Genomic DNA, 13,993 nt, shown 5'->3' on the forward strand with positions numbered 1-13,993 from the left:
CTGTTCTATAATATGTTGAATATTTGTTACATTATTCCGTTTAGAGATGACTCTTCCTCTGACGTCTGGGATAAGTATCTCTCTCTCTCCCCTTCCCTCTCCCTCTCTCTCTCTCTCTCTTCCTTTCTCACTTCAGGCCATAGCGCTGCCTCCCATTGCTAAGTGGCCTTACCAGAACGGCTTCACTCTCAACACCTGGTTCAGAATGGACCCTCTAAACAACATCAACGTAGACAAAGACAAACCATATCTCTACTGGTGAGTAGAACATATAAACCATATCTCTACTGGTGAGTAGAACATATAAACCATATTTCTACTGGCGAGTAGAACATATAAACCATATTTCTACTGGTGAGTAGAACATATAAACCATATCTCTACTGGCGAGTAGAACATATAAACCATATCTCTACTGGTGAGTAGAACATATAAACCATATCTCTACTGGCGAGTAGAACATATAAACCATATCTCTACTGGTGAGTAGAACATATAAACCATATCTCTACTGGTGAGTAGAACATATAAACCATATCTCTACTGGTGAGTAGAACATATAAACCATATCTCTACTGGTGAGTAGAACATATAAACCATATCTCTACTGGTGAGTAGAACATATAAACCATATCTCTACTGGTGAGTAGAACATATAAACCATATCTCTACTGGTGAGTAGAACATATAAACCATATCTCTACTGGTGAGTAGAACATATAAACCATATCTCTACTGGTGAGTAGAACATATAAACCATATCTCTACTGGTGAGTAGAACATATAAACCATATCTCTACTGGTGAGTAGAACATATAAACCATATCTCTACTGAACATATAAACCATATTTCTACTGAGTAGAACATATAAACCATATCTCTACTGGTGAGTAGAACATATAAACCATATCTCTACTGGTGAGTAGAACATATAAACCATATCTCTACTGGTGAGTAGAACATATAAACCATATCTCTACTGGTGAGTAGAACATATAAACCATATCTCTACTGGTGAGTAGAACATATAAACCATATCTCTACTGGTGAGTAGAACATATAAACCATATCTCTACTGGTGAGTAGAACATATAAACCATATCTCTACTGGTGAGTAGAACATATAAACCATATCTCTACTGGTGAGTAGAACATATAAACCATATCTCTACTGGCGAGTAGAACATATAAACCATATCTCTACTGGCGAGTAGAACATATAAACCATATCTCTACTGGCGAGTAGAACATATAAACCATATCTCTACTGGCGAGTAGAACATATAAACCATATCTCTACTGGCGAGTAGAACATATAAACCATATCTCTACTGGCGAGTAGAACATATAAACCATATCTCTACTGGCGAGTAGAACATATAAACCATATCTCTACTGGCGAGTAGAACATATAAACCATATCTCTACTGGCGAGTAGAACATATAAACCATATCTCTACTGGCGAGTAGAACATATAAACCATATCTCTACTGGCGAGGGCGAGTAGAACATATAAACCATATCTCTACTGGCGAGTAGAACATATAAACCATATCTCTACTGGCGAGTAGAACATATAAACCATATCTCTACTGGCGAGTAGAACATATAAACCATATCTCTACTGGTGAGCTTATAGACCATGTCTTTACTGATTAATACACATGAAGCACTGGTACATAAACACTATTGCAGATGATCAGTATCATTAGCAAAGCCAACCTTTTTGAAACCTCTGAGATCTAAGCTGTTGTCTTTTTAACCAGCACCCAAACACCTGCTGTACTGACCCACTGGACAAAAACAGGTTCAATCAACATTGTTTTCAAATAATTTCAACAAGAAAAAAATATGTGATGACGTTTCCAATCAGTTTTTGTCAGGTTGTGCACAACTGGTGTAGAAGTCATGTGCAGGAGAGCAGAGTTGTGATCAGGCGCACACTTTATTTGGCAGAAGCAAACAACAGACGGGCGCAACTGCGTCAAAAAACTCCAGCCAAAGGCAAAAGTGAAAAGACAGTCACAATGATGCAAATGTTTAACAATTAAACACACCACGGGTTAAACACGGTACCCGAGGGAAAACCAGCCTGGCGCGTCACTCAAAACACGTAACAAAACAATCCCACACAAAGACATGGGGGGAACAGAGGAATATATATATGCAGTTGATTAGGGAATGTAAACCAGGTGTGCAGGGAGCAAGACAAAACAAATGGAACAATGAAAAGTGGAGCGGCGATGGCTAGAAGACCGGTGACGTCGGCGCCGAACGCCTCCCGAACAAGGAGAGGAGCCGACTTCGGCAGAAGTTGTGACAGTTTTGTAACGTGGAAAACTGATTGGATTTACAAAAAATGATTAACATAGGGGAATTTAATATTTTTTCACCCAACTTTCAACCTTTTTTATTTTCATGTTCAAATCAAAACTAGACGTTGAACTGACGTCTGACCTGTGGGGAACCAGTAACTCTAGTGTTTGACGTCTGACCTTTGGGGAACCAGTAACTCTAGTGTTTGACGTCTGACCTTTGGGGAACCAGTAACTCTAGTGTTTGACGTCTGACCTGTGGGGAACCAGTAACTCTAGTGTTTGACGTCTGACCTTTGGGGAACCAGTAACTCTAGTGTTTGACGCCTGACCTTTGGGGAACCAGTAACTCTAGTGTTTGACGCCTGACCTTTGGGGAACCAGTAACTCTAGTGTTTGACGCCTGACCTTTGGGGAACCAGTAACTCTAGTGTTTGACGCCTGACCCCAGTAACTTAGTGTTTGACGGGAACCAGTAACTCTAGTGTTTGACGCCTGACCTGTGGGGAACCAGTAACTCTAGTGTTTGACGTCTGACCTGTGGGGAACCAGTAACTCTAGTGTTTGACGTCTGACCTTTGGGGAACCAGTAACTCTAGTGTTTGACGTCTGACCTGTGGGGAACCAGTAACTCTAGTGTTTGACGTCTGACCTGTGGGGAACCAGTAACTCTAGTGTTTGACGTCTGACCTGTGGGGAACCAGTAACTCTAGTGTTTGACGTCTGACCTGTGGGGAACCAGTAACTCTAGTGTTTGACGTCTGACCTGTGGGGAACCAGTAACTCTAGTGTTTGATGTCTGACCTGTGGGGAACCAGTAACTCTAGTGTTTGACATCTGACCTTTGGGGAACCAGTAACTCTAGTGTTTGATGTCTGACCTGTGGGGAACCAGTAACTCTAGTGTTTGACGTCTGACCTTTGGGGAACCAGTAACTCTAGTGTTTGATGTCTGACCTGTGGGGAACCAGTAACTCTAGTGTTTGACGTCTGACCTTTGGGGAACCAGTAACTCTAGTGTTTGACGTCTGACCTGTGGGGAACCAGTAACTCTAGTGTTTGACGTCTGACCTGTGGGGAACCAGTAACTCTAGTGTTTGACGTCTGACCTGTGGGGAACCAGTAACTCTAGTGTTTGATGTCTGACCTGTGGGGAACCAGTAACTCTCTAGTGTTTGACGTCTGACCTGTGGGGAACCAGTAACTCTAGTGTTTGACGTCTGACCTGTGGGGAACCAGTAACTCTAGTGTTTGACGTCTGACCTGTGGTGAACCAGTAACTCTAATGTGTGACCTCTGACCTTCCCTCTAAATCTGTAAGCAGATTGTTTTTCATTTCATTCACTTTTCAAGGTTTCATGTTCATAATCAGCTCTGTCTGAGGACTCGTTCCTCCTGATGATGTAGTGCAGTATAATGTCTTTAGGAGGAACGAGTCCTGAGTAGAGTGATTAAAACCAGCCCAGGTCTGAACTGTGGAGACCGGTACACGCTATTGTGTGTGTGTGTGTGTGTGCGTATATACAGGCTGGGATCAGAAGCAGGCTGCAGAGGGAGGTACAGAGAAAGGGTATATGGGCTGTAAGGGGGAGGTACAACAGTAATGACTATTAATGTAGACTCTAATGTCTGGCCACAACAGCCCATGTCTGGTAGAGGATTGTGGGTAATTGACAATGAGATCAATAGCCTCAAGGGGAGAGTTTATCTACCACTACTCCAGATAGATAGGGAGAGGAGTCCCTAAAGAGGAGGAGAGGAAGGGAGTAGAGGACTGAGAGGAACATTGGGATGGGAGAGGAGGGAGGAGATGAAAAGGAGAGGAGAGGAGCAGGGAGGAACAGCCTGGGAGAGTAAGAGAGGGAGTGGTGGAGAGAGGGCGAGGTAAAGAGAGGGATGCCAGAGTGGAAAGGGAATTAATTAGTCAGTTACTAATTTAACAATAGTTACTATCATTGTCCTTCTGGTGTGGATAGTGTTTGTTTGACATAAACCTGATAGATACAAGATAATCATACCTCCAGTGAGAGAAAGGCATTCTTTTTCCTGAGTATCTACAATGTGAAACATCAAATCGAGAGAGACAATCTGAAATTAGAAATGTAATGTTCGCACCTCGTAATTTTTGATACTGTTTCTTTTGCAGCTTTCGCACCAGTAAAGGAATCGGCTACTCTGCACATTTCGTGGGCAACTGTCTGATCGTGACATCGCTGAAGTCTAAAGGCAAAGGCTTCCAGCACTGTGTCAAATATGACTTTCAACCTCGGAAGGTAAGAGGTGCTTTGGCAGACGTCACTGTGCTTGCCATTTCAAACCGATACCAGAACCCAGGACCTCTGCCTTGCAAACACACGCGGCTGCCCTGCGGAAACGTTCTTAGACACTTGTGCCAACGAAACGCTAGCAGTTCGGCCGTGCAAGTGGAGACTACAAGGTTGACCAGGTTTCATCTGTTACCCTGGTAGTGATCAGTGATCAATGGTCAGTGTGCTTACACCAGCCTACAAGTCACAGAGCTGATGATCAGTAGAGGGCTGATGCAGCAGTGTGCAGGTCCCATATGTGATTGATGGTGTGTTGAGGTGCGGCTGATAGAATGGGATCATCAGTCTGCTGCTCTATAGGACTGTGTTGATCTTGTCAGAATGTTATGGATGTGGCCTGACCACCAGCCTGATGCCATGTGAGTACTATCAGTAGTACTCTGTAGTTATATGTATTAAGCGTTTTAGGCTGTGTTTACACAGCCACCCTGTCCAAATCAGATTTTCTCTCTGTATCCAATCTTTTCTTCTGACTGTCCACACTCAATGTGATCCATATCAGATTTGCGCATTCACACTGATGTAGCCTCTGAAGTAGCACATAGAGGCAATGCTAGAGGCAAAACAAGCCTAGCCAGTAGCTGACAGTGCCTCCATTCTCTACAGACCAGGGAGAGAGAGAACATCATAACCTGTTCTGTTTAACACTCTCACAGGGACCTCCTCACAGGAACAGCTGGCTGTGCCCTGAGATGAGATGAGAGTGTAGAGAGGAATGGTAATGTAGCTTGGGATGTCTGACACCCTACCTGCCTCTGTCCCAGTAGAGATAACAGGCTGGTTCAAGGCTGCTCTCAGTCATTTAAAGCCTTCGGTTAAACAGCTGTCAGTAACAATGATGTGTCTGACATGGCACCCTATTCTGTACATAGTGCAACACTATGTAAGGAAATAGGTTCCCCCTCTTGTCCTCTCCTCTCTGCACCAGGTCAACGTTTATAGTAGTGAAGTCATCCGTGGTCATTAAAGTAGAGGGCAGACTTAAAGATATCCTCAAATCAATCATCTGCTCTCCTGGTGGTTCAAAGTGATCTTAAAGAGGGCATTGCCTCTTAATGGTCAACTGGAGTAATCTGATCCACTGTGCCGTAGTCATGTTGATGGTGTGTTTACATCCTGTTGATCTGCAGTAGATCAACATAGTGAGGGTTTCAGCTGTAACTGCTTCTTCTAAAGCCCTTACATTGAGATGATCCGTGTACAGGTTAGATGTTCAAATGTATCAGAGAACCGCTTTGTGGATAACTCTATGGTCTGGAATACTGTGTTATCTATACCATGCAGAATGTATGGATAACTCTATGGTCTGGAATACTGTGTTATCTATACCATGCAGAATGTATGGATAACTCTATGGTCTGGAATACTGTGTTATCTATACCATGCAGAATGTATGGATAACTCTATGGTCTGGAATACTGTGTTATCTATACCATGCAGAATGTATGGATAACTCTATGGTCTGGAATACTGTGTTATCTATACCATGCAGTAGGTCTGTGTTACACTGTCATTGTCTCTGCAATATGTATGAGGTCAGAGCTACTGAATCACATGATCCTATTTGGTCTCTAGATGATCTGGGTGATTACAATGCAAACACAATAGGCTGTGTTAAAACCCCTGTTGTTATTATGTGTGGAGCTTATGTGTGGAGCAGCACACTCACTCACTCACTCACTCACTCACTCACTCACTCACTCACTCACTCACTCACTCACTCAGTCTCTCACTCAGTCTCTCTCTCTCTCTCTCTCTCTCTCTCTCTCTCTCTCTCTCTCTCTCTCTCTCTAACCCTCTCTCACTCTCTAACCCTCTCTCTCTCTCTCTCTCTCTCTCTCTCTCTCTCTAACCCTCTCTCCTCTGTGTTTCAGTGGTACATGATCAGCATCGTCCATATCTACAACCGCTGGAGGAACAGTGAGATCCGTTGCTACGTCAATGGTCAGCTGGTCTCCTATGGCGACATGGCCTGGCACGTCAACACCAGCGACGTGAGAATGCATTGATTGACTGACTCTCCTGTCACTGCTTATTCCTGATGTGAGGCCTCTACAAGGTCGTGTTCAGTACGGCAAAGAGGCACATTTTGAACAGTTTTGAAACATTTCTTATTGGACAAGTGGAACTATAATCTATTTCACTCCATTTTCCCCTGTTTTCGTCCCCACTGAACACAGCCGTGGTGGTAGTAATATGTGTGGTTGTGATGGTTGTGTCGTGATATATGTGGTTGTGATGGTTGTGTCTGTGATATTTTTGGTTGTGATGGTTGGAATGTTTTGTGGTTGTGGTGTTTGTGTATGTAATGTTTGTGGCTGCAAGTGCAGCATTTGATCACATGCCACAGTTTGAAATCATCTGAGCCTGGGGCTCTGGTCAAAAGTAGTGCACTATATAGGGAATAGGGTGCCATTTGGGGCACACCCCAGAGATGCATAAATCCTCTGTGGTGCTCATTGAGTTTCAGCGCTGTGGCAGAGTTTACTCTTGGGAGCAGAGATGCATTTTTCAAAGCTCCCATTTGAATAACCATTTATCAGGGAGATGTTTGAAGAGAGGAAGACCATCTACAGAGTTAGGATGGTGTTATCTACAGAGTTAGGATGGTGTTATCTACAGTGTTAGGATGGTGTTATCTACAGTGTTAGGATGGTGTTATCTACACAGAGTTAGGTGTTATCTACAGTAGTCAGAGTTAGGATGGTGTTATCTACAGTGTTAGGATGGTGTTATCTACAGAGTTAGGGATGGTGCTATCTACAGAGTTAGGATGGTGTTATCTACAGAGTTAGGATGGTGTTATCTACAGAGTTAGGATGGTGTTATCTACAGAGTTGGGGATGGTGTTATCTACAGAGTTAGGATGGTGTTATCTACAGAGTTAGGATGGTGTTATCTACAGAGTTAGGATGGTGTTATCTACAGAGTTAAGGGTGGTGTTATCTACAGAGTTAGGATGGTGTTATCTACAGAGTTAGGATGGTGTTATCTACAGAGTTAGGGATGGTGTTATCTACAGAGTTAGGGATGGTGTTATCTACAGAGTTAGGATGGTGTTATCTACAGAGTTAGGATGGTGTTATCTACAGAGTTAGGATGGTGTTATCTACAGAGTTAGGATGGTGTTATCTACAGAGTTAGGATGGTGTTATCTACAGAGTTAGGGATGGTGTTATCTACAGAGTTAGGATGGTGTTATCTACAGAGTTAGGATGGTGTTATCTACAGAGTTAGGATGGTGTTATCTGCAGAGTTAGGGATGGTGTTATCTACAGAGTTAGGATGGTGTTATCTACAGAGTTAGGATGGTGTTATCTACAGAGTTAGGATGGAGTTATCTACAGAGTTAGGGATGGTGTTATCTACAGAGTTAGGGATGGTGTTATCTACAGAGTTAGGGATGGTGCTATCTACAGAGTTAGGATGGTGCTATCTACAGAGTTAGGATGGTGCTATCTACAGAGTTAGGATGGTGTTATCTACAGAGTTAGGATGGTGCTATCTGCAGAGTTATGGATGGTGCTATCTACAGAGTTAAGGGTGGTGCTATCTACAGAGTTAAGGGTGGTGTTATCTACAGAGTTAGGATGGTGTTATCTACAGAGTTAGGATGGTGTTATCTACAGAGTTAGGGTGGTGCTATCTGCAGAGTTATGGATGGTGCTATCTACAGAGTTAGGATGGTGTTATCTACAGAATTAGGATGGTGTTATCTACAGAGTTAGGATGGTGTTATCTACAGAGTTAGGATGGTGCTATCTACAGAGTTAGGATGGTGCTATCTGCAGAGTTAAGGGTGGTGCTATCTGCAGAGTTATGGATGGTGCTATCTACAGAGTTAGGATGGTGTTATCTACAGAATTAGGATGGTGTTATCTACAGAGTTAGGATGGTGTTATCTACAGAGTTAGGATGGTGCTATCTACAGAGTTAGGATGGTGCTATCTGCAGAGTTATGGATGGTGTTATCTACAGAGTTAGGATGGTGTTATCTACAGAGTTAGGATGGTGCTATCTACAGAGTTAGGATGGTGCTATCTGCAGAGTTAGGATGGTGTTATCTACAGAGTTAGGATGGTGTTATCTACAGAGTTAGGATGGTGCTATCTACAGAGTTAGGATGGTGCTATCTGCAGAGTTATGGATGGTGCTATCTACAGAGTTAAGGGTGGTGCTATCTGCAGAGTTATGGATGGTGCTATCTACAGAGTTAAGGGTGGTGCTATCTGCAGAGTTATGGATGGTGCTATCTACAGAGTTAAGGGTGGTGCTATCTACAGAGTTAGGATGGTGTTATCTACAGTGTTAGGATGGTGTTATCTACAGAGTTAGGGTGGTGCTATCTGCAGAGTTATGGATGGTGCTATCTACAGAGTTAGGATGGTGTTATCTACAGAATTAGGATGGTGTTATCTACAGAGTTAGGATGGTGTTATCTACAGAGTTAGGATGGTGCTATCTACAGAGTTAGGATGGTGCTATCTGCAGAGTTAAGGGTGGTGCTATCTACAGAGTTAGGATGGTGCTATCTGCAGAGTTAAGGGTGGTGCTATCTGCAGAGTTATGGATGGTGCTATCTACAGAGTTAGGATGGTGTTATCTACAGAATTAGGATGGTGTTATCTACAGAGTTAGGATGGTGTTATCTACAGAGTTAGGATGGTGTTATCTACAGAGTTAGGATGGTGCTATCTACAGAGTTAGGATGGTGTTATCTACAGAGTTAGGATGGTGCTATCTACAGAGTTAGGATGGTGTTATCTACAGAGTTATGGATGGTGCTATCTGCAGAGTTATGGATGGTGCTATCTACAGAGTTAAGGGTGGTGCTATCTACAGAGTTAGGATGGTGCTATCTACAGAGTTAGGATGGTGCTATCTGCAGAGTTAAGGGTGGTGCTATCTACAGAGTTAGGATGGTGCTATCTGCAGAGTTAGGATGGTGCTATCTACAGAGTTAGGATGGTGCTATCTACAGAGTTAGGATGGTGCTATCTACAGAGTTAGGATGGTGCTATCTACAGAGTTAGGATGGTGCTATCTACAGAGTTAGGATGGTGCTATCTGCAGAGTTAAGGGTGGTGCTATCTACAGAGTTAGGATGGTGCTATCTGCAGAGTTAAGGGTGGTGCTATCTGCAGAGTTAAGGATGGTGCTATCTACAGAATTAGGATGGTGTTATCTACAGAATTAGGATGGTGTTATCTACAGAGTTAGGATGGTGTTATCTACAGAGTTAGGATGGTGTTATCTACAGAGTTAGGATGGTGCTATCTACAGAGTTATGGATGGTGCTATCTGCAGAGTTATGGATGGTGCTATCTACAGAGTTAAGGGTGGTGCTATCTGCAGAGTTATGGATGGTGCTATCTACAGAGTTAGGATGGTGCTATCTGCAGAGTTAGGATGGTGTTATCTACAGAGTTAGGATGGATGGGGTGTGTGTAGTGGATATTTTTTATAACACATGTCTACATGGCAAGGGCTACACGTACATGTTCATTAGGGCAGACACACACACACTATGGGATATGGTCGAAGGTAGTGCACTCAATTCAGAATAGGGTGCCATTTGGAATGCAGACCTACGTGTCTGCCAACCTTTCTTTTTCTCTGAGTGGCAAGCTATTAGAGGCACTGTAAATCATGCACTCTCATAATTATCCTATTTGACCATTCAAAAGCTGTCATCAGTTTTTTTGTCTGTTAATTGCTCTGATGCTCAGCTGTCTTTGAAGTTTGATGATGTTGTAACCTCTCTGAGTCTGCTGGAGGATTTAAAAGACATGACCCTATCCTCTCATCTCTGTCTCAGTGTCTGTATAATTGCCCTAACCATTTCCCAGAGCCATATAGAGAGAGAAAGTCTGGTCATTGTGGTTTATGTTTGAACATTATAAATATATCCCTCTTTGTATCATTTTACAGAGCTATGATGACCCTATTTTCCTCTCTCCGTGTCCCTATACAAATCTGATCCTCTCCTCTCCCCTCTCTCTGTCTCCTCTCTCCTCCCTCTCCCGCTACAGACCTATGATAAACCCCCTGCTCTGTGTGCCGGTTTACTGACCCTCTCCTCTCCCTCTACAGACCTATGATAAACCCCCTGCTCTGTGTGCCCGTGTACTGACCCTCTCCTCTCCCTCTACAGAGTTATGATAAGTGCTTCCTGGGTTCGTCTGAGACAGCTGATGCGAACAGGGTATTCTGTGGTCAGCTGGGGGCCATCTATGTGTTCTCTGAGGCTCTCAACCCAGCTCAGATATTTGCCATTCATCAGCTGGGGGCGGGCTATAAGGTATGTACTGGGCTGACTGATTTAGGTTACTGATAGGTTAGCTTAGGATAGGAATAACTTTAATGGTACATGCACAAAGCCTGCTACACATATCAATCTGTGAAATCAATGCTGCTTGCCACAGTTTCCTGTTCCCTGCTACCTGGTGTCTCTATCCAAAGTGCTTTGCTTGTATGTGTCATGTGTCCTAACACTGTATAGACTGAATGCACAGTGTTTTGTTCTCTGGCTGCCTCTGAAACTATGGTTTGGACTGTTGAACACCAACAGACAGGGCAGTCTAACAGGGTATAGGAGACACCGACAGACAGGGCAGTCTAACAGGGTATAGGAGACACCGACAGACAGGGCAGTCTAACAGGGTATAGGAGACACCGACAGACAGGGCAGTCTAACAGGGTATAGGAGACACCGACAGACAGGGCAGTCTAACAGGGTAGAGGAGACACCGACAGACAGGGCAGTCTAACAGGGTAGAGGAGACACCGACAGACAGGGCAGTCTAACAGGGTAGAGGAGACACCGACAGACAGGGCAGTCTAACAGGGTAGAGGAACACAGACAGACAGGGCAGTCTAACAGGGTAGAGGAGACACCGACAGACAGGGCAGTCTAACAGGGTAGAGGAGACACCGACAGACAGGGCAGTCTAACAGGGTAGAGGAGACACCGACAGACAGGGCAGTCTAACAGGGTAGAGGAGACACTGACAGACAGGGCAGTCTAACAGGGTATAGGAGACACCGACAGACAGGGCAGTCTAACGGTATAGGAGACACCGACAGACAGGGCAGTCTAACAGGGTATAGGAGACACCGACAGACAGGGCAGTCTAACAGGGTATAGGAGACACCGACAGACAGGGCAGTCTAACAGGGTAGAGGAGACACCGACAGACAGGGCAGTCTAACAGGGTAGAGGAGACACCGACAGACAGGGCAGTCTAACAGGGTAGAGGAGACACCGACAGACAGGGCAGTCTAACAGGGTAGAGGAGACACCGACAGACAGGGCAGTCTAACAGGGTAGAGGAGACACCGACAGACAGGGCAGTCTAACAGGGTAGAGGAGACACCGACAGACAGGGCAGTCTAACAGGGTATAGGAGACACCGACAGACAGGGCAGTCTAACAGGGTATAGGAGACACCGACAGACAGGGCAGTCTAACAGGGTAGAGGAGACACCGACAGACAGGGCAGTCTAACAGGGTAGAGGAGACACCGACAGACAGGGCAGTCTAACAGGGTATAGGAGACACCAACAGACAGGGCAGTCTAACAGGGTAGAGGAGACACCGACAGACAGGGCAGTCTAACAGGGTAGCGGAGACACCGACAGACAGGGCAGTCTAACAGGGTAGAGGAGACACCGACAGACAGGGCAGTCTAATAGGGTAGAGGAGACACCGACAGACAGGGCAGTCTAACAGGGTATAGGAGACACCGACAGACAGGGCAGTCTAACAGGGTAGAGGAGACACCAACAGACAGGGCAGTCTAACAGGGTAGAGGAGACACCAACAGACAGGGCAGTCTAACAGGGTAGAGGAGACACCGACAGACAGGGCAGTCTAACAGGGTAGAGGAGACACCGACAGACAGGGCAGTCTAACAGGGTATAGGAGACACCGACAGACAGGGCAGTCTAACAGGGTAGAGGAGACACCGACAGACAGGGCAGTCTAACAGGGTATAGATGACACTCCTGTTTTTGCTAGGTTTTATTAGTATGTCCTGTCTGCATGTAATAGTGGAATTGCCAGAGAGAAGCTGGCTGTAGAGACCTGCAGACTGAGCCTACTCTACCAGGCCCCAGGAGGTTGTTAACTAGCGGATATGGGATCATAATAGCCCCACTGTGTGTCTGGACTACTGAGCCTGGTACAGTGTATACTCTGCTTGTTATCTCAGCTATCTACATCTCTTCACGACAGAGAAGCTCCACTATTTCAGTTCATTGTAGGTCTCATCTATTTCAGTGTAGGTCTCATCTCTCCCCATCTGAATCATCATGTCTGTAGCTAAAAGAGGGATGTGTCTCGCCTCTCATCACTCCTCTATGTCTGTGGCCGTTCATTCATTATTCACTCCTCCGTTGAGAGGACCTTCCTGATTTACTGATTAATAGCATACCAATTGATGATGCATTGATTGATTAATTGAGCTCCTCTCTCACCTGCCATCCTTAATGGATTGGTTACATTAAGACTGAGTGACTCTGTTATCGATCAGCAACATGTATTAATATATAAATATGACACTACTGCTACTGCTGCTGAGGTATGGATGGCACCTCCAGTTTAGTAGAAGAATGAGCTGCCGTGATACAATACCTTATCACATCTCTCTTCTCTCTTCTCCCACTCTCTGTCTGTCCTTATCTCTCTCTCTCTCTGCCTTTCTCCCATCGCCCTTTCTCTTCTCCCTCTCTCTGTCTGTTTCTCTATTCCTCCCCTCTCTGTAGAGTACGTTTAAGTTTAAGTCAGAGAGTGACATCCACCTGGCAGAGCACCATAAGCAGGTCCTGTATGATGGGAAGCTGGCCAGCTCCATCTCCTTCACCTACAACGCCAAGGCTACAGACGCCCAGCTCTGCCTGGAGTCATCGCCCAAGGAGAACGCCTCCATCTTCGTCCACTCACCCCACGCCCTTATGCTACAGGTTAGTTTCACCCCACGCCCTTATGCTACAGGTTAGTTTTACTACATGTCCTTATAAAACAGGTTAGTCTCACCCCACGCCCTTATGCTACAGGTTAGTTTCACTACATGTCCTTATAAAACAGGTTAGTCTCACCCCACGCCCTTATGCTACAGGTTAGTTTCACTACATGTCCTTATAAAACAGGTTAGTCTCACCCCACGCCCTTATGCTACAGGTTAGTTTCACTACATGTCCTTATAAAACAGGTTAGTCTCACCCCACGCCCTTATGCTACAGGTTAGTTTCACTACATGTCCTTATAAAACAGGTTAGTCTCACCCCACGCCCTTATGCTACAGGTTAGTTTCACTACATGTCCTTATAAAACAGGTTAGTCTCACCCC

The 13,993-nt window shown here is 44.8% G+C and overlaps 1 protein-coding gene across 8 annotated transcripts in view; it reads left to right on the forward strand.

Moving 5' to 3' along the window:
* Positions 1–13,993, forward strand: part of LOC123992838 (neurobeachin-like) — a 342,421-nt gene that overhangs the window by 64,529 nt on the left and 263,899 nt on the right. For all 8 annotated transcript variants that reach the window (XM_046294393.1, XM_046294395.1, XM_046294397.1 and 5 more), the window contains exons 5-9: positions 137–258; positions 4,463–4,589; positions 6,518–6,637; positions 10,798–10,944; positions 13,410–13,607. In XM_046294393.1, the coding sequence (XP_046150349.1) occupies positions 137–258; positions 4,463–4,589; positions 6,518–6,637; positions 10,798–10,944; positions 13,410–13,607 (714 nt within the window). The remainder of the gene's footprint in view (positions 1–136; positions 259–4,462; positions 4,590–6,517; positions 6,638–10,797; positions 10,945–13,409; positions 13,608–13,993) is intronic.

The sequence above is a fragment of the Oncorhynchus gorbuscha genome, linkage group LG13, assembly GCF_021184085.1.
Source record: "Oncorhynchus gorbuscha isolate QuinsamMale2020 ecotype Even-year linkage group LG13, OgorEven_v1.0, whole genome shotgun sequence".
NCBI lineage: Eukaryota > Metazoa > Chordata > Actinopteri > Salmoniformes > Salmonidae > Oncorhynchus > Oncorhynchus gorbuscha.